The sequence below is a fragment of the Macaca mulatta genome, chromosome 12 (assembly GCF_049350105.2).
Source record: "Macaca mulatta isolate MMU2019108-1 chromosome 12, T2T-MMU8v2.0, whole genome shotgun sequence".
NCBI lineage: Eukaryota > Metazoa > Chordata > Mammalia > Primates > Cercopithecidae > Macaca > Macaca mulatta.
In genome coordinates this window covers 102,559,727-102,583,029 of record NC_133417.1, presented here as the reverse complement: position 1 = coordinate 102,583,029, position 23,303 = coordinate 102,559,727, and the positions used below count along the sequence as shown (strand labels likewise).

General features: G+C 37.3%; 1 protein-coding gene across 2 annotated transcripts in view; it reads left to right on the top strand.

Moving 5' to 3' along the window:
• Positions 1-23,303, top strand: part of RFTN2 (raftlin family member 2) — a 93,663-nt gene that overhangs the window by 19,732 nt on the left and 50,628 nt on the right. For both annotated transcript variants that reach the window (XM_015131730.3, NM_001266607.1), the window contains 4 exon segments: positions 10,076-10,259; positions 12,467-12,581; positions 16,953-17,232; positions 19,718-19,927. In XM_015131730.3, coding sequence (XP_014987216.3) covers positions 10,076-10,259; positions 12,467-12,581; positions 16,953-17,232; positions 19,718-19,927 — 789 coding nt within the window.

Here is a 23,303-nt window from a genome sequence, read left to right as displayed (position 1 = left end):
GTTCTGTAGTTTGGGAACCAGGCCATGTTTTTGGAATATATTCAAATCCCTACCATGATCTTCCTGGAGATTTTTTAAACCAACAATGACTTATCTCCAAGGGCAGCTTCATTTGAAACTATCTTCTCAGAGCTGGACCATCAACAAATGGGCAAATCACTGATGTTTATTTGAGTGTTTACTTTGCGCCAGGCCCTGGACTCATGTTTTACAATTATTTTCACAATAACTCTGTGAAGTTAATACTATTCTTTATTCTTGTTTCAGAAAGGAAAGGTAACTTGTTCTAGATCACATACTTAGTAAATGGCATAATCAGGATTCGAACCCAGGTGAATTGCTTCCAGAGCCTAATGCTCTTAAAGAGAATAGTGTACCACCTCTCTTTCCACAGAAGAGGACCTTATTACAAAGCAACCAGTGGTTGTAGAGCACTTACTATGTGCCAGACACTCTCTAGGAACAAAGGTTAATGTATTAGTCCTCCTAACAACCGTATAAGGAGGATTCTGATGATTCTCATTTTGCAAATGAGGAAACTAAGGCACATGGAAGGGAAATACCTTACTAGGTGTGGCAGAGCTAGGATTTGGATCCAGGAAGTCTGGTGCTGGAGTCTATGGCCTAAACCACTGCTCCATGAGTACCCTGGAGCTCTGTTAGTGAAATATATTAATAGTATGCCCAAGCTTTCATTCAGTCGGTCTTTTAATAAGTATTTTTAGGTACTTACCATAATGTCATCTCTGTGCTAGGTGCTACAGTTTTATGAAAACACATTGACCTCCAGATAGGAGAACATGCACACTTGAAACAGTTGAATATTAATGTAAAGCAGTGGGCCCAAAACAAATAGGGTGTGTTTTTTTGTTTGTTTTTTTTTTGTTTGTTTGTTTGTTTGTTTGAGATGGAGTCTCTCTCTGTTTCCAGGCTGGAGTGCAGTGGCGCGGTATCGGCTCACTTCAACCTCCACCTCCTAGGTTCAAGCAATTCTCCTGCCTCAGCCTCCCGAGTAGCTGGGACTATAGGCACACACCACCACGCCTGGCTAATTTTTGTATTTTTAGTAGAGACGGGGTTTCACCATGTTAGCCAGGATGGTCTCTATCTCTTGACCTCGTGATCTGCCTGCCTCGGCCTCCCAAAGTGCTGGGATTACAGGCATGAGCCACCGAGCCCAGCCCCATGATCTTTACATAAGCTTATGTTCAAATGTGTTTATTAGCACCGATGTACAATATTTGTTCTCCCTTTCTAACTTTTCTGGATTTCTCAGTTTGTAATTCCTCCTGAAACTTTTATGTGTGTGTGTGTGTTTCTTGCATTAACATTTCTACTATGGTGAGACTCAAGACAATATCCTTACTTTATTGAGAATGCAAGAAGATGTGGATTAGACCAGAAAAGCAGAACTTATTCCAATGATGCAAAATTTTTCTGACATCACCAGAGACGAGGTATTTCTTGGGAACACATTCTGCACCTAAACAGGAGCCTCTTTAAGCATCAGTTTTATCCTATTATAGCTATCTTCTTGGTGATTATTTTAACATGTTATATAATTCTGCTTTTAAGAACTGTGTTCTGAAACAACAGAATGAAAGGGGGATGATTTCATTATTGTTATCAGTTTAAATGAATGACGTGTGTAAAAGCCCTTTATGTTGTGGCCCCAGACCAATGTTTGTATAGTTACTTTTTCTTTTTTTTTTTTTTTAGACAGAGTATTGCTCTGTGGCCCAGGCTGGGGTGCAGTTGCCCCATCTTGGCTCACTGCAATCTCCGTCTCCCGGGTTCAAGCAATTCTCATATCTCAGCCTCCAGAGTAAGTGGGATTACAGGAGGGCACCACCACTCCAGGCTAATTTTATATTTTTAGTAGAGATGGGGTTTCACCATGCTGGCCAGGCTGGTCTCGAACTCCTGACCTCAAGTGATCCTCCCACCGCGGTCTCCCAAAGTGCTGGGATTACAGGTGTGAGTCACCATGCCCAGCCTATATTTGTGTAGTTATTTTATCCAGTTTTGTAATTCATTTTATTCCCTCTGGTGTCATCTGTCTCTTTTGCTATTATCATTGTGTCCTTGCTACTTCTAACCCAGTGGATCTCCAAGCCTCCACCAAAAGACTTGGCACTGGACATGAGATGCTCTTAGATTGTGTACACAAACACAGAATTAAACATTGGATCACTTAAACAGAAGAGTATGCCCTTTTCAACTTCATTTAAGCCACCCCATCAGTTTGGAGTTAATATGTCTTTAACACCCCTCTAATGGCTAATTTTTCTCCTTTTTTTTTTTTTTTTTTTTTTTTTTAAGACAGAGGCTCACTATTGCCCAGGCTGGAGTGCAGTGGTGTGATCATGGCTTACTCAAGAAGTTGCAGCTTCAAACTCCTGGGCTTAAGCGATCCTCCCACCTCAGCCCCCACATAGCTGGGCCTTATACGCACGTGCCACCATGCTCAGCTAATTTTTAAACTTTTTGTAGAGACAGAGTCTCATTATAGCCCAGTTTCATCTCAAACTCCTGGCCTCAAGTGATCTGCCCACCTCAGCCTCCCGAAGTGATGGAAATTACAGACATGAGCCACCATGCCCAGCCTAATTTTCCTTGGCCAGCCCTGTGGCTCAGTCTTTGGCAAATAACATTATCTAGCTAGAATGTAATAAGTTTTCTTTTCATTGTATTTATTTGTATGACAGCTTTCTACTTAAGATAAATGATTCTGGTGTTATGGTTATATGAGTGATACAAATTCTTTTTGAAATAAATTTATTTTGCTTAAAATTAAAATTAAAAGAAAAATTTAAGGATATGACGAAAATTGTGAAAGTGTACTCAGACAACTAAAGTTTGGGAAGCACCACCCCAGTTCAGTGAGCAGTTGGTTGAGAGAGTTGTTAAGGGAAGGTGGCTCCATGCCTTTCTTATGGAAAAAGTGGATGGACTTTCTGAGAACTTTTTCTGGTAAATTGAGGTTATTTCTACTGTTCTGTTATTGCAAAAGTAATTGCTTTGCCATTGAAAGCAACGGCAAACACCATAATTATTTTTGCACCAATCTAATATATTTTTGAAGTTGCTGGCAGTCTGCTTTCTAGTAAAGTTGAACAAAAATCTCTTTCACCTCTATTGGTTTAGCCTTTTTTTTTTTTTTTTTTTTTTTTTTTTTTACTAACCAGATAGATATTTTTTAATGAGCATGTCAGAGTCCCACTCCGCCCTGCCACATGCAGTTTGGGGTAGTATTCCCATGTGTAACTGAATCTTCCATTGCTTCGTCAGTGTTCTACCTGCCAGCCTCTTCTGTGTGACAGCCCTTCAGATATATCCAGATGGTGCCCTGTTCCTCACATATTATTTTGCACAGAGTTGAAGGACACCCATCAGGGTCTCCAGACCCCTCATTATCCTGAGCACTTTCTTTTGAATGTACTCCAGCTTGTTATTGAATGTCTCTAATTTCACCTGTAAATTGAACACAGTTTACTTATCCATTTGACAGATATTAATTGAACATCTGTCTGCTAGGCAATACTCTAGGTATAGAGATATGGCACTGAACAAAGCATGAATATCCTTGCCCTCGCAGAGCTTTCATCCTGGAAGGCAGATATTAAATAACATAAGTAGGTAAATAGTGTATTCTGGTTATTATTATTTGGATAGTGATTAATGCTAAAGCAAGGAATATACTAATGAGATGGTCTGCTCAATACAGAATTTAGTGAGCCTCCTGTCTTTGGAGGTAGTCTTTTTCCAGATAGCCAAAGATCACATTAGATTAACTCTTGGCTTATCATTAGTTTGCAGTCAGCTACAGACCACAGGATTTCCCCTTCTCCCTTAAGTGAAAATATATTAAATCAGAGTTCTGTCACTCCGTGTTTTGAACTTAGACTTTATCCCTGTTAGATATTTTTGTTTGGGGAACTTTGTACCACCAAACCAAGAGCTCTTCAAATCTTCACTCTCTTAGCCAATGTATATACCACCACTTCTTTGCTATATAATTGACTCTAAGACACTGTTGATTATAAAACACACTATTGTTTGATGTACCATTAAGAAAGAAAGGCGCACCAATTAAACTATAACTACCAGTAATTTTAGGTTCTACCCATGGCAAAAGCTCTTTTAGACATTTTAAACATAAGTATTTCATTATATATCTCACATACATAAGAAAAGGAAATTAAATGAAATGAAGATATTTCTAAAAGTTCCTCACACTTAAGATCTGACTCTTGTGAATCACTTTTACAACTTAGAGCCCTCATTTCCCCATTTTTCCACATAATCTTCCTATGAGCAGTCAAGAGAATTGGTAATGCCGCATTTCTTAAGCAAGTTCTAGGGTTTTCTTCCACATAGCTGACACCCAGTCTGCTAAGTTTCAGACGGGGGCTTTCCTCATATTGCCAGAGGTTACCAATGGAAAGTTTTCAAGCAGCCACCAGGACTCATATTCTTTTCTTAAGTGATCCTTGAACAGTTTGTTGACTGAAACCTCAAGCACTCTGGGTTGTCCAGCCATGCCACATGGAAAAACAACCAACTTTGTGCAGGTAATGATAAGCACATAACAATCACCACCTGGCCCACAGCACTGAAAGATCCCGGGAGGATTTCCAAGGCTTGTTATTGGGTTCAATTTTATAATTTATAAAGACACCTTCACACAAATGAAATGCTCACCTCTACTCATATTTGTAATCAACCACAACCTATGGATTTTTGTGTTTCACTTTAGTCATGTAAATATTATTTTTAAAATAAGCCTTAAAATTCCTTACACTGTCATTAATTTTTAGGTTTTCATTTTGCAAACTACGTTGCTGGATAATGAAGTAAAATGGCTGGGAAAGTATCAAAGTTCTTTATTTTTCTTGCATCATTTTTGAGAAAGAAAGCATATGCCCTTTTAACCAATAAAATAGATGCCATTGTACTTTTTAAAAATTGTTGATTTAAACATAAGAAATAAACCTATAAAACTTCTAGAAAAAAAACAGAAGAAAAGCTTCATGACCCTGCACTTGGCAATGATTTCTTCCTTTTTGTTGTTGTTGTTGTTGTTGTTGTTGTTGTTGCTGTTTTGAGATGGAGTTTCACTCTTATCGCCCAGGCTGGAATGCAGTGACACGATGGCTCACTGCAACCTCTGCCTCCAGGGTTCAAGCAATCCTCCTGCCTCAGCCTCCCAAGTAGCTGAGATTACAGGCATCCGCCACCATGCCTGGCTAATTTTTGTATTTTTAGTAGAAATGGGGTTTCACCATGTTGGCCAGGCTGGTCTCAAACTCCTGACCTCAGGTGATCCACCTGCTTCAGCCAGGTGATCCACCCGCTTTGGCCACTGAAAGTGCTGGGATTACAGGCGTGAGGCACTCTGCCTGGCCTGACAATGATTTCTTGGATATGACACCAAAGCACAGGCACCAAAAGTAAAAATAGATAAATGGGACTATATCAAACTTAAAAGCTTTGGTGCATCAAAGGACACAGTCAACAGAGTGAAAAGTCAATATGTGGAATGGGAGAAAATAATTTCAAATCATACATCTGATAAGGGGTTAATGTCCAGAACATATAAATAACTCCTACAACTCAACAACAAAGAAACAACCCAGTTTTTAAATGAGCAAAGGGTTTGAACAGACATTTCTCCAAATGGCCAAGAAGATGTGAAAAGATTCTCAATATCACTAATAATTAGGGGAATACAAATCAAAACCACAATAAATTATCACCTTATGCCTGTTAGAATAGCTACTATCAAAAAAAAAAAGGGTTAGTGAGAATGCGGAGAATTAGAGCCTTTGTGCACTGTTGGTGGGAATGTAAAATAGTTCAGCCAGTATAGGAAACAATATGGAGTTTTCTCAAAAAATTATAAACAGAATTACTATATGATCCAGCAATCCCACTTCTGGGCATATATTTAAAATAATCAAAAGCAGGATCTCAAAGATATATTTACACACCCATGTTAACAACATTATTCACAATAGTCAAGAGGTGAAAAAAACCCACACGTTCATGACAGATGGATAAACAAAATGTGGTATATATATTCAATGGAATATTATTCAATCTTAAAAAGGAAGGAAATCTTGTAACATGCTACAGCATGGACGAACCTTGAGGACATTACACTAAGTGAAATGAGCCAGTCACAAAAAGGCCTACAGTGTTGTAAAGATACAAGGAGGATTCCCAAGCCAAGGCACATCCCTTATTCTTAGAGTGAATTTTACAATTTTCGAAGACACACTTTCACAAAAATGAAGTGCTCACCTTTACTCATATTTTTTAAGTTATCAACCACAATCTATGGACTTTTGTGTCCATATGATTTTGCGTCAATATGATTCCTCTTATATGAGGTGTCTAACGCAGTCAAATTCATAGCAAAAGAAAGTGGAATGATGGTTACCAGGATCTGAGGACAGGAAGTAATGGAGAGTTGTTTAATGGGTATAGGGTTTTATTTTTTCAAGCTGAAAAAGTTCTGGAGATTTGTTTCACAATAATGCATGTATACTTAACACTACTGAACTGTACACTAAAAAATGGTTAAAATGACAAAATTTTGTTTTTACTACAATTTTTATACCTGTTAACATATATTATGTATCTTCTTATTATAGTAAAACATACATGACATGAAATTCACCATTTTAACTATCAGTAAGTGTACAGTTCAGTGACGTTACATACATTACTTTGTTGTGCAGCCATTACTACAATCCAACTCCAAATGACATTTAATTGGGTGGTGAAGGGGTTACTATGGAACTAAAATAATGATATAAAATTAATTACTAACTGCTGAGTATCTGGTAAAAATACAGAACAATTGAAATACTTTCAAATAATCAATATGTAGTAGCATCTTAAGTGCCTCTTTGAACTGCGTAAGTGCCTTTTTTGTGTGGGCTTTTGCAGTTCTTCACTATCTGGGATGACGGTAAGATTGCAAAGAACAGAGTGTTGACCTGCCTAAATTTCCCTGAAGTCTAACCCAAAAGTAACCCAAAGCTCCGGGAGGGTGGACTTTTCCCAACCCTGAGTTCTTGATTTCTGGAGTTTCCTTCCAACCAGTGATGCCAAGGTAGATGAGGTGAGGCAACATGAGGCATATGCCCTGACAGTGACTTCAATCAAGTCAGCAAGAGCAGCAAGACCAGCAGTATGCAGAAGTTCTCCCAAGCCCACAAGCTCGTGTGAACTTTTCTGAATAAAAGCCACATTCTTCTCCTTCATTAAATCATTATTAGTGGTACAGCCTTCTCCCAAATTTCTTTCCGGATTTCATTCAAAGATGGAGCTAATTAATTCCCATGTAGTTCCACCTCTCAGTATTTTTTCTTCATTTGCAACATGGCTTTTTCTCATTGTAATATCATTAAAATGAGGAACATGCAGTGGAGCCTTATGCTAGAGACTCCTGAAGTGAATATGACCTTTAACTCTATTTGGATTCTCACTGTGTTCTTAACCATCCCCACTTCCATGATGAAAAGAATTTTTACAAATTCCACGTCACCGCCTATGTTTTTCTCTGTTCTGTCTCTCTTCTCCAAAGCCTAGATAACGTGAAGATTGTTCCTGAAATTGCTAGCCTAACTTTTTTTATTTCCACTAGCTAATCTCAATTGCTTGCCTCTTTTTATGCAATAACTTCATTTCTTAATTCCCCTTATGAGCAGTATTTCCAATTTAACATAGTGACCTAAGGAACATGCTAGACACAGAAAGGCATGAATACGATAGGTTCCTTACCTTAAGAAATTCTCAGTCTAACAACCAAGACACATAAACAAATAACTATAATACAATCTGATAAGGGCACTAGTAGAAGGACATGCGGCTCAGAGGAAGGAATAATTAACTCAGGCTGGGAGAACAGGGAAGGAAATGAAGTTCTGGTGGCATGAAACAGAGTGGCAGGTTCAGAAATTCCAAGTCCTTCCAGCATCCCAAAGCAAGACATGTAAGAGAAAGACTAACACAAGTGGAGGCTGAATCAAGAGGCAGAGGCCAGACTATGAAGATTCTTTTGTATCACGCTAAGGCATTTCCACTTCCTGCAGTAAATAATTTTCTTTAAATTTTTTAAGGATTAGTATATAGTTCTAAAAATAAGTTTAGGTTATGTTTCATTCCTTAGTCTTAAGAGTTGCTTCCATTTTGTTACAGTTTTTCAGTTCCTTTGTTTAGAAATCAGAGTTGATAGTCAAAATACTAAAGAGTAAAATCAAATGAATCACAGAATTACCACACCAACAAGCAGAGCTGGGCTGTTTACAAGGAAGTCCAGCTGTTTCTTCAAAGTCCAGGATCATTCTCTTTGTTTTCATTCCTATTCATAATGATGAAGAAAATATATTGTAAGTAAAATATTAATTTAAATCCAAAAGAGGGTGAAAATTGGAGGAAGTGGACCCTTCCTGGTTTATATAACTTTTCTGTTGAGCGCTTGTTTTAGTTTTCGAAGTTGGCATGAATACCCACTGATGGTGGATTTGTTTCATCTCATGGATACTAATGTAAGGGGAGGAGGGGATTTCCTCTGGCCCTTCCTCCTCATCTGCTTCTGAGCCTCCTTCCTGTGCTCAGGCAATCAGCAGCAGTTCTTTGCTGGACACCACTCACAGCACTGACAGAGGTCAACAGCCCACTAGGCCCATATCTAGAATTAATTTCATATGTCTTGTTACTTAAGAGCTAATCAAAATGCAAGTCTATTTCTGGATATTACTTCTTGATTGTTTTTCATACAATGAGAAATACTGTAACAAATAAAGTTGTTATTTAAATTAATACTGCTGGAACATTAAGAACATTTTCCCAGATAGCACACTCTTTTCCTTTTACTATTCTAAAGTCTGTACAGATAGTGCTATTCTATAGTTTCTACAGATTTGCTCTCCTTCAAGGAATGGTTTAATTGCAAATCAATTTTTCATTCAAATTTCCACTACGCTTAGAATTTTTATTTATCAAAGAGAACTACTGGATATTTTTACTTTTTCATTCACCTTTACTCAAGCATTTACATGAGTGCCATGAGAAATTATATGTTTAGCTTCCCAGATAAACTTAAAACACAGTGCTTTGAAAGAGTAATTAGAAATAAGAAAGCACTTGACAAGTGCTGCTTAATAAATGCCATTTCTCCCATTTTAAATTATTAGATTATTATGGATTTTATTTTTAAGAGATTATGCATCTTGGCTGGGAGCGGTGGCTCACACCTATAATCCCAACACTTTGGGAAGCCAAGGCAGGAGGCTTGCTTGAGCTCAGGAGTTTGAGATCAGCCTGGGCAACATGGTAAAACCTCGCCTCTACAAAAAATACAAAACTTAGCCAGGTGTGGTGGCACGCACCTATAGTTCCAGCTACGTGGAAGGATTGCGTGAGCCCAGGAGGTGGAGGCTACAGTGAGCTACGATCGTGTCACTACACTCCAGCCTGGGGGACAGAGTGAGACCCTCTCTCAAAAAAGAAAAAAAGAAATGATGCATCTCATCTTGTTCAGTCATAAAAATGACTGGCTCTTCAAATTATTGTATCTCCTATGTATGTCTTCAATATCTACTAATGGAAATAAAGTCACTCAAATGAAATCCTAAAAAATGAAACTGCCTTAATTGAAAAAACTCATTGTATTTCTGCTTTAGACATAGTGGTGATATTATGTATCTACTAATTTTTAAGGTCACTTTCCTTTTTTCTGAAATGACTTTAAAAACGTAGAAATACATGTTAATGTAAATTTATCTGAGATTAAGCCATTGGAGATGTTTGTTTGTTTGTTTGTTTGTTTGTAGAGACAGGGTCCTACTATGTTCCTGCTATGTTGCCCAGGCTGGTCTCAAACTCCTGGGCTCAAACAGTCTTCCTGCCTCAGCCTTCCAAAGTGCTGGGATTACAGGCATGTGCCACTGCACCTGGCCAAGATCTTTTCCTGTTCATTAGCATTATCACACATAGGTAGAAATAATGTATAATTCAATTTTAAGAATGTGCAAATTTCTCTTTGCTTTTGATATTTCAGCTTCATCAAACCCAGAAGTCATCAAGATAAATTCAATTCTAGATATAGTAACAAAAGTGGAAGACTATTATCTTAAAGGATATATTGTCGGGGCTATTCATCCTGTTATACAACCTGTGGGGCAGCGAAAACACCTACCTGCAAGTTACCTATACAGAGTGGTGCTCTCACGCTTGAAATTAAGGTAAGCATGCTGTTCAAAAAAGAGGCAGGTGTGGGTGACAGTTCTCTTTGTCTAAAAGAAAAACAAAATTTTTGAATCAAGTGACAGAGAATAAAGGACACATGGGGGTTTTAATTTAAAGCACATTTTCCAGCAGTGGAACCTGGATTGAAGCAAGGAAATTTTATACCTCTTTCCTTAAAACTCCTGATTGATTTTTGCTTCTCGCAGACAAATGTGTCCTAAGTGAGAATGTCAATGAACAAAGGGAAAGCAAAATAGATTCCAGAGGCACCTGGAAGCTCCTGTAGCCACTTCAGCAGACGCAGGAGTACCAGTGAGCTACAGATACTAACACTAGGCTAAAGAGCTGAGCAGACCTACCAAGTCCACTTTCACTAAGCTTTCTGACTGTCCTACATTGTTTTATTAATAGTGGCAACATAAACTGTCTCTACATTCTAAAACTTTTTTTTTTCAAGACAGAGTTTCGCTCTTGTTACCCAAGCTGGAGTGCAATGGTACCATCTCAGCTCACTGCAACCTCTGCCTCCCGGGTTCAAGCGATTCTCCTGCCTCAGCCTCCCCAGTAGTTGAGATTACAGGCTTCTGCCACCACAGCCAGCTAATTTTTTGTATTTTTAGTAGAGATGGGGTTTCACCATGTTGGCCAGGCTGGTCTCGAACTCCTGACCTCAGGTGATTCACCCACCTCGGCCTCCCAAAGTCCTGGGATTCCAGGTGTGAGCCACTGCGCCCGGCCCATTCTAAAACTGTTAATGACAGAAAGGCCTACTATGACAAGTTCTCACAAATTGGACAGACCTCCTGTTAACCTTTCTCCAAAATCTAATTGAAAAGCTAACCATTGCAGTGTTTTTTATTTTAATAGCTACTTTTCCAAACAATACTGCAACCATTTTTGCCAGCCTAGATTGTGAATTTGATAGTTTTCATGGTCAAATACTGTTGTTCTTTCCAATGAAGAATAAAAATAACCAAATATCTTAGATTAACACATTTAATATTTTTTTTACACAGCCTTTCAACTAATATGTTACTTAATGACAGGGATGCATTCTAAGAAGTGTATCCTCAGGCTGTTTTGTCATTGTGTGAACATCATAGAGTGTACTTACACAAACCTGGATGGTACAGCCTACTATGCGCCTAGGCTAGATGGTCTAGCCTATTGCTCTGAGGCTACAAACCTGTACAGTCTGTTACCGATTGAATACTGTAAGCAATGGTAACACAATAATAAGTATTTGTGTGGCTAAACATACCTAAAGATAGAAAAGGTACAGTAAAAATATGTTACTCTATAATGTTACGGGACCACCGCTGTATATGCAGTCCATTGTCGAGAGAAACATCATTATGCAGTGCATGACTGTATATCCAAACCATCCTAAAGACCAGGGGAAAAACTATGTTTTCTCTTTATAGTGATGGATCAACAACAATCACTTTATGAGAGGGCTAAGCAGAGAAGGAAAAAATGAAATTAGAGGAAAACTAAGAAAATAGGAAAATTTCAAGAAACAAGAAAGGGCCTTAAAAAATTCCAGGTGTGATTTTAAGGAACACTATCTCCCATGGAGTAATTGCCTACTTTAACATGTCTGGCAGGGTGTGTACAGGCTTCAGCTTTCACTAGAATATGAAGCCTCATCAGATGTTTACTAGTTCAAGCATTACTAAGCAAACATGACATTTTTGCACAGTAGTAATGCTTATGTCCTAATTACAAATCTTTTCAACCATGTGTGAATTATCTTTTCTGCTTTTAAGATTACTTCAGACAGACTTAGCAGTACCCTGGCAAGGCTAAGAATAAGCAAAGAAAAAAGATCAGAAAAGAAGAAAAAGGGAAAAGGGCAATATTTATTGGCATTTAAATGGAATTTTTACTTCTGCTTTTGTTCGATAAGATATAACAACAATCTAAAATTATTTCTTATAACTTTTATTAAAACTACAGACATGAAGCTTTTCTTTCTAAATTACAATTTAAATTAATAGCGGTTTAAATTAAGGAAATTTGAGTTAGTAGAAGTTATTGTGTTTTTCTGGTATTTTTTAATAAGAAGATAACCATCAGGCTTGAAATAACAAAAAATTATTACCTTGACCCTGTTTGTGAGTTGCTCACTCATTTTCACTGAGCATATTAGCTGAAAAACAACAATTGGCCTCCAACCATCAACATGTTTCCTCTGTTACAGCCCAAAGAATTCGGCAGCACCCAGTGGACAAAGACGCCCAAGGCTTGTGATTGAGGAATGTCCCCTAACTTCTGAGGCACAAACAAATGACACAGCAAAAGAACTGATAGAAAAGGTACTAAACGTATGCATTTTTTCATGGGATATTAAGAAACATTTGGTATTTCATCTTCATCAATTTCCTTTTTCACCCTAAAAAGAATAAGGAAATGACAGGCAACTTTTCTACCAGAATTTAAAACATATCGAAGTACTTGTGCCAAATTGTAAAGAGTTTAAAACAGAAATACAGTCCAGCGAAACAAAATGGACAATCAGAACTAAATTTAACCAAATATAAGAAGTTTAATGACAAACCTGATGAAATAAAATAGAGGAACAACCATTATTTAAGGAAGACTGTTGGGAAAGTAGGCAGTTGTTCTGCAGAGAATAAATTCCGCAGTTCAGATGAGATAAAGAGGTAATTTTTTAATATAAAAAAAAGAAAACAGGAAGAGTAAATATATTCAATGAATAGATTAAGGAGTTTGAGTATATAAATATAAGTTAACTGTACTAGGAAAACTAAGCTTAAAAAAGAAGAATCAAAGAGAAATCAGCAACAGACATGTCCTATGGAGCTTCATTTTCAAAATATACATTACAGGAAATGAATACAAATCCATGAAAGTAATATGCAGTCTTAAGTGGACAGAGACCATGGACAGCAAATGTAAAAGAAAGAAACATCAATAATTAGGAGACAGTTGGTAACAGGTTCAACCTAATAATGTTTAATGTTAATAAAACCTGAGAACTAATACCTCACCAGTATTAAACTGGGAAATTTAATTAAAATCCAGTATTGCAAAGCTTTAAGACAAGTTAAGGCCAGGTGTGGTGGCTCACACCTATAATCCCAACACTTTGGGAGGCCAAGGCAGGAGGATCACTTAAGGCCAGGAGTTCCAAGACCAGCCTAGGCAACATAGCAAGACCTCCAACTCTACAAAAACTGAAAGAAAAAAAAATCAGCTGGACGTGGTGGCACATGCCTGTAGTACCATGTACTCAGGAGGGTAAGACAGGAGGATCACCTGAGCCCAGAAGTGAGCCTGCAGTGAGCTGTGATCAAGTCACTAAAATCCAGCCTGGGTGACTGAGCAAGACTCTATCTCTAATAATAATAATAATAATAATAATAACAACAACAACAACAAAGAAAAGCTAACATTCATAGTACAACTGGCATTGTAACAAATTAATGCAGTATTCTTTAATATCTATTTAGTAAGAAGAATCATAAATCCTGTTTTGCCTTTTGTTGTTGTTGTTAAAGAAAATAGGCTGGAGTATAGTGGCACAATCATAGCTCACTGCAGTCTCCGACTCTTGAACTCAAGCAATTCTCCTGCCTTAGCCACCCTGGTAGCTGGGATTGTAGGCATTGACACCATGCCCAACCAATTTTTTTATTTTGTAAAGACAGGAGTCTGTGTTGCCCAGGCTAGTCTTAAACTCCTGGGCTCAAGCGATCCTACTGCCGTGGCCTCCCAAAGTGCCGGGATTATAGGTGTGAGCCACCACGCCTGGCCATAAATCCCATTTTATTTTTTAATCCCCTCCTTAGGAACTGATTGTAAGAAAATAATTGAAAAGGGGAAAAAAACATTTTTATACAAAGATATTTAATGAACAGTGAATAAGGGTCCAAATTCTCAATAACTGGAAGACTTTGAAAGAGACAACGATGGATTAATGTAATAGAATATTTTATAGGCATTAAACATGACAACTATATTGACTGTCAAGAGAGAAAAGTCTATACAATATAACTTAATTGAAACTTAAATGAAAAGTTAAATGCTATATGTATATTGATTAAAACAAAAAGTTGTACATTCATAAATACTCTAAACTGATGGGATTTTATGGTGAAAGGTGTTTCTTTTCCATTGCATTGACATATTTATAAGGTTTTACTTTTTATTTAAATACATAAAGCTAAAATCTAAGGCATTTCCTTTCAGGTAAGAAAATGAAATGTGTTCACTTTTTTCTCTAGTTTTTTCCAAGCATTAAATACCATGTATGTAATATCTGTGGTTTGGGGATAGCCAGTTATAGTTGCTAATGATTATTTCCCATTTAGGTACAAAGTCACTAATCAATAACGGTTTTTAGGAATAGTCTTTGAGACTAAATTTTATTAACAAACTACATATATTGTTTATTAGTACTATTCTGGGAAATTTTTTTCTGGTAATAAATCCACGCCAGCAAATTTCTTTTGAAAACAAAAATGTAGCTGCTAATTTAGTCTTAATAGATCACCATCAGAGCCCTTGTTTTGCATTTGACTTCCTGGACACAGTTAAAGATCTATTTAAACAGGAAAGTACTGTTATTTCAGCAATTCGAGTAACGGGGTTATTTCATTAAGAGAAAAGCTTCAGGAAACTAGCACATGAAATATTTGAGCATTGCTCCTGGTAAGAACAAGAGCCTGAGATGAATTGCCAAATATTTTTGAGCAGCTGCCTTGTGTAAAGAGTTGGTTGTTGAACAGCTAACTTTTAAGTCAAGTTCTAACATTATACCAGTGTTCACTCTGATTTTAAAATTAGGTTTACAAGTATTTTTCTCAGAATTTTAAACTAAAAATAACATTTTAAAAATATCAATCCTCCAACTTAAAAAATGGGAAAAAAATACTATATTTCTTACCAGTCCTTTCCAGATAAAATTTCCTAGTAATAGAAAAAAGCTTTTCTGCATCTTTTCACTCAAATCGACTAATAAGACCTAGAGGAAGCACTGGCGACAAATTCACCCATTTCTCCCTGCAGAATGCCATATCTCTATCCCTCCCTCTTCTTCTCTCCCAGGACAATTGATATAAAGGAAAACTAGTGGTTGTTTTAAATTGTTATAATCTCAATATGTTAATTCATAGGAACAAATGATATTTCACCAGCCCTAGTCCTTTGTCCTAGCTCCACACACCCACACTCTCCCCGCTCTCAGAATTCTCCTGCCTCACAAGCTGGAGCTGAGTGAACTAAGTTGCCCCCATTGACTGGGCATTGCTCTCTGTTCTGCCCCAGTTCTTCCTGGCTTTTCTCATTCCATTTCATTCTGATTCTAAATGTTTGCATTTGCAACCTCCATCATAATTCTTTCTTCTCCTCCCAGATAGCATTTACATTTAATTTAAATGTTTAAAACAGTAGCCATATAAAAAAATTGCTATTTCTTCATTTAACTAATTTAACAAGTACTTACAGAGCACCTATGAATACAAAACACTGCAATACAAAGAAGAATAAGACATAGTCCCCTATGTCAGCCTTCAAAGGAGCTGCCAGTTGAACACATGAAGAAGACAAATAGAACAAAGAAACGAAGTAAAAGCAGAGAGGAACATGCCTTAGGTTTTTGGCTGTTACATTTAAACAAAAGCTAAATCTTACAGATATGTCAATGGGAAAAGTGTTAAATGTAAAAATAAGCATTCTTAAGTTCTCGAAATTATTTCACTGGTATTATATTATATTATATGCTTCAGAATCCTATTCTTTAATTGGTAGGATTAAATCTAATCCTATGTATTTGGCCCAGATGGGAGACAATAATATAAAGACGTAAGCCGATCAGAAAGCTTTGTAAGAGTAGTGGTATGAATTGGGCTTATGCTTTATACCTACACATTTGTCAAGCATCAGTCTTTTAACATTTTTCTTTGTTACCATCAAATAAACAAAACTAAAACCTATTCCAAGAAATCCCTAAAAATAACATTACCAAATACATCTTCATTAACAAAGAAAAGCTTTATTAATTTAAAAGCAAAATACATATAGTTTTATATACATATAGTTTATAGTTAACTAATTTAACAAGTACTTATAGAGCACCTGTGAGTACAAAACACTGCAATACAAAGAAGAATAAGACATAGTCCTCTATGTCAGCCTTCAAAGGAGCTGCCAGTTAAACACATGAAGAAGACAAATAGAACAAAGACTCTTTTAATTAATTTAATTAAATTTAAAAGCAAAATACATTTAGTTTTGCTTTTAAACTAATAAAGCTCTTCTTTGTTAATGAAGATGTATTTGGTAATGTTATTTTTAGGGATTTCCTGGAATAGGTTTTAATTTTGCTCCAACTGGAGACATCATTGTTAAATGGTCTGCAAAAATCATGCTACAGAATTATTAGTTCTTCCCAAACAGTGGCCCTTCAGAGGAAAATAATTCCTGTTTTCATAATTTATAAAGTATGTTTGGTTCTGTTTGAAGGTCATGATGATCATGTGGCATGGTCTTGGGGGCAGTGCTATTTTACAGGTGATTCATTAGTTTATGAATGAGTCTTTTGTTACTGGTCAGGTTACTCCATCTTCTAGTGGATTTCCTCAATAAGCCTAAAAGTTAATTGATAAAGTAATCAATGAAAATAGAGTTTATATTTTGTTCTGCCATCTCTTTTTAAATATCAGATTAATGTCGCTGCTAAAAGAGGAATGAAATTTGTTGGATTCATATCACAGCATTATTCTCCATCTAAATTCTGCAATGGAGCCAACCATGATGGAGATATAGAATCAATGCTACATGTGAGACACGGTTCAGATGAAAACTGCAGAAGTTGGAATGAAGGGACATTAAGTGGGCAATCATCTGAAAGTGGAATTGAGGAAGAACTTCATCATGAAAGTGGACACTATCAAATGGAACAAAATGGCAGCCCTAGTTCCTCTAAATCAAGAAAGGAAGAAGGTAATAGACAAGATTAGTAGAAAGAGAATATACTACAGTTTAGATTAAGCAAAATAAGTTTTTGAAGTTTTCTTTTAGAAATATGAGGCAAAGTAAATTGCTAAAGATTATAATGACTAAATGAACTAATACAAACTTGTCATGATTTTTAAAAATTATTACAGCCAGCAATAAGGCATGGCAGTTTTTTAGACAGTTGTTTCTGGCAGCACATACAATGCCATCCACATAATGAAACTTTGTGTTGAAGATTGGTTTCTATTTAGTCATCCAAAACTCCCTTGTAAATTGGAGGCTGTACATGTGTACCAAATAAGTGAGTCTATTAAGTCTAAAAAGCTGTTCTGATTTATGTTTGTACTAATAAACAGCGTGTGAGAATTTTCATTTTGGCCTTTCCCATTTCATGAATGGTTTTCACCTTTGAAATTAATTGGCTTTCTTTGATCATCAACTAGAATGTGAAACTGGCACATCACGATGAAACAATTAATATAACAATAGTGCCTGCATCCTAAAATAACTTTGAACAACAGTTGTATTCTTCTGTGCCAGCTAGCAAGTCTTCCCAAGAAATTGAGAGTATTTTATTCATGCATTTGGGACTGTTCAAAATTTTCTGATACCTTTGTGGGCATGCTTTAAAAAAGCACTATCAGAGAAAAGCAAAGGCTACGTATACCTTAGCATTAACAACATGGGCTCTGGAATCAGATACCTCAATTTCTTTATAAAAAGGGGTAATAGTAAGAACTCCCTCATTGGGTTGTTGTGGGAAGTAAATAAGAAATATCTACAAAGTGTTTGACCCAGTGCCTGGTACAGAATAAGCTCTATATTAACTGCTGTTAACTGATCCTTCAGTCAGTGTTGGCACTGGAGGAGCACGCCTTGGTGTCAGGCTTTCTGGGTTATGTTTTGATGTGCTTAGCATCCTATACATGGCAGAGATTCATTTAGCCACATAAGCTCCACCTCCTGAAGAAATAATTGGGAGCATTTACCAACTTAGATCTCACCTGTCTCCACCACCATCACCACTGCCTTCCTCTTTTCTCACTCATTCCCTAGCTAACAATGTCCCTGATTTTTTTGCAATGTAAAAATTATAGGAATGTGTATTAGTCTGTTCTCATGCTGCAAATAAAGAAATACCTGAGACTGGGTAATTTATAAAGGAAAGAGGTTTAATTGATTCATAGTCCAGCATGGCTGGAGAGGCCTTGGGAAACTGACAATCATGGCAGAAGGGAAAGCAAACATGTCCTTCTTCACGTGGTGGCAGGAGAGAGAAGAATGAAAGCCCAGCAAAGGGGGAAGCCCCTTATAAAACCGTCAGATTTGTAGAACAGGATGGGGGAAACCGCCCCCATGACTCAACTGTCACTATCTGATCCCTCCCACAACATGTGGGGATTATGGGAACTACAATTCAGGATGAGATTTGGGTGGGGACACAGCCAAACCATATCAGAATGTAATAGTGAACAAGAGGTATGGGAATTACGGTCAGAGAGGTATTCACTATCTTCCACCCATTCCTACCTTTACACTCCATGTGAGTTCCCACCCTTACTTTGAGCAAATCAGATGTCTATTTCTATTTCTTTAAGTTCTAAATCCAATATAGTACTTAATGTAACTGTAAATCTTTAGATTCTCTCTCTCAGTATTTTTAAACTACATACTTCTCAATAACTTTTCTGTAGTAGTGGTTCTTAATTAGAAGAGGGAGAATGGGGGTAGCAAGAATTCACAAAAGACCTCTTTGAGTATCTGGTGAAATCCATGAAATCCAGATACTTTTGTCTGTCATACAGGTGATGTTAAACTTCCTAAAACACAAACATGTTTGTGGGGATCCATTGACCCCATGTTAAGAATTTGCCAATTCCTAGTAAAGCAGAAGATATGATCCAGCATTTCCATGTCTGTTCTAGAGTCACTCTCACACGTGTCCAAGAAGATATAAAGTTTGTAATAACAAAAAAACTGGAAATAATGCATATGTCCACCAAAAGGAGACTAGACCATTGGCATACTATGTAGCAGTTAAAATAAATGAATAAGATCTATATGGTTATTTACATTTTAAAGGCATGTCGAACAAAAAGTCAATTCATATCTACAGTAGAATACCACTTTAAAAAAATTTTTCAAACTGTAAAATGTTACATATCATTTATGGGTTTATTAGTGTGTATTGAAAGATTAAAAGCTTGAATGAGAATGATAAACACCAACTTCATTATAGTACTTACTTCTAGAGAATAGAATTAGAGGATACTACATAGTAGCCTCAACTGTATCCAATTCTCATTTCTTTGAAAAAATACTCTGAAGCAAATATAGCATAATATTGACATTTGATTAAGCTGAGTGCTTGTTTGTATGCTTGGAATATCTCATGATTACTGAAAAAAATTAGGAATCTTTGATCAACAAAATTATAATTTTCCCTTTTTTTCTCCTTCTGAATGTCTAGCCTCAGACAACAAACTGTATACAGTCTTCAATGTTTTTGATGATGATTCAACCTCCTTGGCCTATCAGGAAGGCATCCTGTCAATGAAAGTAACAAGAAAAGGATCAGTCATTAGTACGCTTGATGCTGATTGGCTGGAGTTAACTACCTTTTATTATAAACAAGGCTTGTCTTTAATTGATTCTTTTGTATTCTGGGAAACATCTAAAGGTAAGTTTTATGTTAATGATATTTTATATCTGAAGAATTTGAACTTGTATCAAAATCAGTGAAAATGTTTTTACCTCTCAAGTTCTATGGCTGAAAGGACAGATACCATTCCTAAGGAAATAAATTCCAGCTGTTACACAGATATGTAGCTTTAATTTAAAAGCTTAAAGCTCCTTCAGCGCAATGGACACTTAAGGAGGGTGGGCAGAATTATAACATAAAATGTTCACTGTTGGGTTGTAATTGGGAAACCACCGTGTGATTGACTAGGAGAATTTTCCAAATAAGATGTACTATAGTAGTCCAAATGAGAAGTTTATGATGGCATTTCATGGTTACTATTCATATTTATTACATTATCCCAATTTTGAATGCTATCTACCATGTTTATAGTCAGTCTATACCTGATTCTTTCTATAATTTGTATAGAAAAGTCATCTTTGGTTTAGAAAGTGACGTTGGCTTTGTTCTTATTTCTGTTTTCACCTTGTCTTTCATCCCTCTCTAGCCTTTCTCATTTAGTTACAATGGAGTATGTAATTATTTGTGTCTATCACGAAAACAAAGAGAAACTATAACATATTATCAAAAATGACTTTCTAGGAAATTTTTTTCAGAGATGAGTGTTAAAAAAAGAAAAAGAAAAGGTAGTAATGACACTAGAAAAATGCATTAGGAAAGGTGAAGGTTATGAAATCCAGGATAATTAGGAACTCAACTCTGTGAGGTTAGAGGAAAGAATTAAAAGCCAATAAGATCTCCCTGTACCTTACTACTGTTAAATCAGCCTAGTATTACCTTAACTGCTCCAACTAGAGACTTTGGATGATATTTTAAATTATCAGGAGTCATGTTCCAATAGGCCCTTTTAACTAGCAGTATTAAGGACCAAACCCATTGGAGCACCCCAGTAATACAACACCTTGCAGAGTGCTTGGCACATAGCAGGTGCTTAATAAATATTTCTTAGTATTTTTCAGTAGGCCAGGCACCGTGGCTCACACCTGTAATCCCAGCACTTTGGGAGGCCAAGGCAGGCAGATTGCTTAAGTCCAGGAGTTCGAGACTAGCCTGGGCAATATGGCAAAACCTCATCTCTACAAATAATGCAAAAAGTTAGTCAGGCATGGTGGCAGCCACCTGTATTCCCAGCTACCCAGAAGGCTGATGTGGGAGGATCACCTGAGCCCAGGGAGGTCAAGGCTGCAGTGAGCTGTGATTGTACCCACAACATTCTAGCCTGGGTCACAGAGTAAGACCCTGTCTCAAAAAAAAAAAAAAAATATATATATATATATATATATATGTATATATGTGTGTGTGTGTATAAATTAAAAATATTTCTTAGTATTTTTTGGTTATTGGAAGCTTCTTCCACTTGGTCTTTTATTTTATTTTATTTTTATTATACTTTAGGTTCTAGGGTACATGTGCACAATGTGCAGGTTTGTTACATATGTATACATGTGCCATGTTGGTGTACTGCACCCATCAAATCGTCATTTACATTAGGTATTTCTCCTAATGCTATCCCTCCCCCTTCCCCCCGCCCCAAGACAGGCCCCAGTTTATGTGATGTTCCCTGCCCTGTGTCCAAGTGATCTCACTGTTCAATTCCCACCTATGAGTGAGAACATGTGGTGTTTGGTTTTCTGTCCTTGCAATAGTTTGCTCAGAATGATGGTTTCCAGCTTCATCCATGTCCCTACAAAGGATAGGAACTCATCCTTTTTTATGGCTGCATAGTATTCCATGGTATATATGTGCCACATTTTCTTAATCCAGTCTATCATTGATGGACATTTGGGTTGGTTCCAAGTCTTTGCTATTGTGAATAGTGCCACAATAAACATATGTGTGCATGTGTCTTTATAGCAGCATGATTTATAATCTTTTGGGTATACACCCAGTAATGGGATGGCTGGGTCAAATGGCATTTCTAGTTCTAGGTCCTTGACGAATCGCCACACTGTCTTCCACAATGGTTGAACTAGTTTACAGTCCCATCCACTTGGTCTTTTATAGTAACAGCAAAGTTTCATAGGAAAAACATGGGCTTTAGAATCAGACCAAGGTTTAAATCCTATGTCTTCTACTTATTAGTTGTGTCATCTTGGGAAGTTAGTTGAGCTCACTGAGTCTCAGTTTCTTAAAGAGGAATAAAAATACTCCTACTTTTTATTATTGTGATGATGTAATAAGATATAATAAAATAAAGTGACTTCCAGAATGCCTAGCCTACAGTCAGAGTTCATTTTCTGGTGTTAGTTTTCTTTCCTGCCACTTGTTATGTGCAATTACAGTACTTTTAGTGTGGATCATCTATTTAGAGGTTGGTTTGTGCTTCATAATCTCTCTCTCTCTCACTCTCTCTCTCTTTCTCTTTCTCTCCTGTTTCTCTTCTCTCCAGAAAGTTTAGTTGAAGCCATTTCGAATTTTGGTGTGTGACTTACTGCTGAACAGAAAAACAAAACATACGCTTTTCGCAATCTCTCTCAGGCATCCCTGCCTTGGGTCTTGCCTGATGAGAATAAAATTAGCCACAGCAGTTGCCAGCCAGGCTCTGTGTGGCTTTTGTTCTTAAAGCCTCAGAATCTATTTAGAGAGCCCCAGGGTGACTCCCACTCAGCAGCTCATGGGGCGGAGCGGGGTCATGGAGGGGGGTGCAGAATCTTCCCCTCTCAGCAGCTCTGGAGTGTCTCATTAGACATTTGACATTGCAGGCTATGGAAAGCCCCTCACGAGCCACATCAGTCTGCGGGGTCTGTCACCTGGGCACGTCATTTGGGACTTTCCTGGGAGTACACAGGGAAGTTGCCGAGGGGAAATTGTGACCAATAGCTGTGTCACTGTGCGAAGCAAGTCAGAGGAAGCAGGGCTGAATTGGTCGCTTTGTTTTGGTATGTTTGATGCCTGACATCTAAAGCACATGGGGAGGGTGGTAGGGGCAGACAATGCATATTTTGTTTGGTCTTGCTTCTATCCTCTTCCAAAATACTGTAAGAAGTTAGCCCACCATGAGGAATGGGAGAACAAAACCAGACAGCGCTCAGAAATTTAAATATATTACCCCACAAATCACATTGAATAAAATACTTCCCTCCAGAAACACAGAGGTGGGGGACAAATGTTTAAAAAGTTTTCTACTTCAGCAGTCAGAGTGTAAAAGTTGTAAGATCTGTGAAATTCCTTCTCAGGGTCCCTCCACGCTCACTCTAACAGCCTTTCCTGCTGTGAAGCACACCCTGGGACACACACACACACAATGACCCTCAAGGTGCCTACATGTCACCAGCCTCCAAATGCCCCACCACCCCCGGAGCACAGTCTTTCCCCACCTTAGGATACCACATCTTAAGGCTACATTTTGATTTTT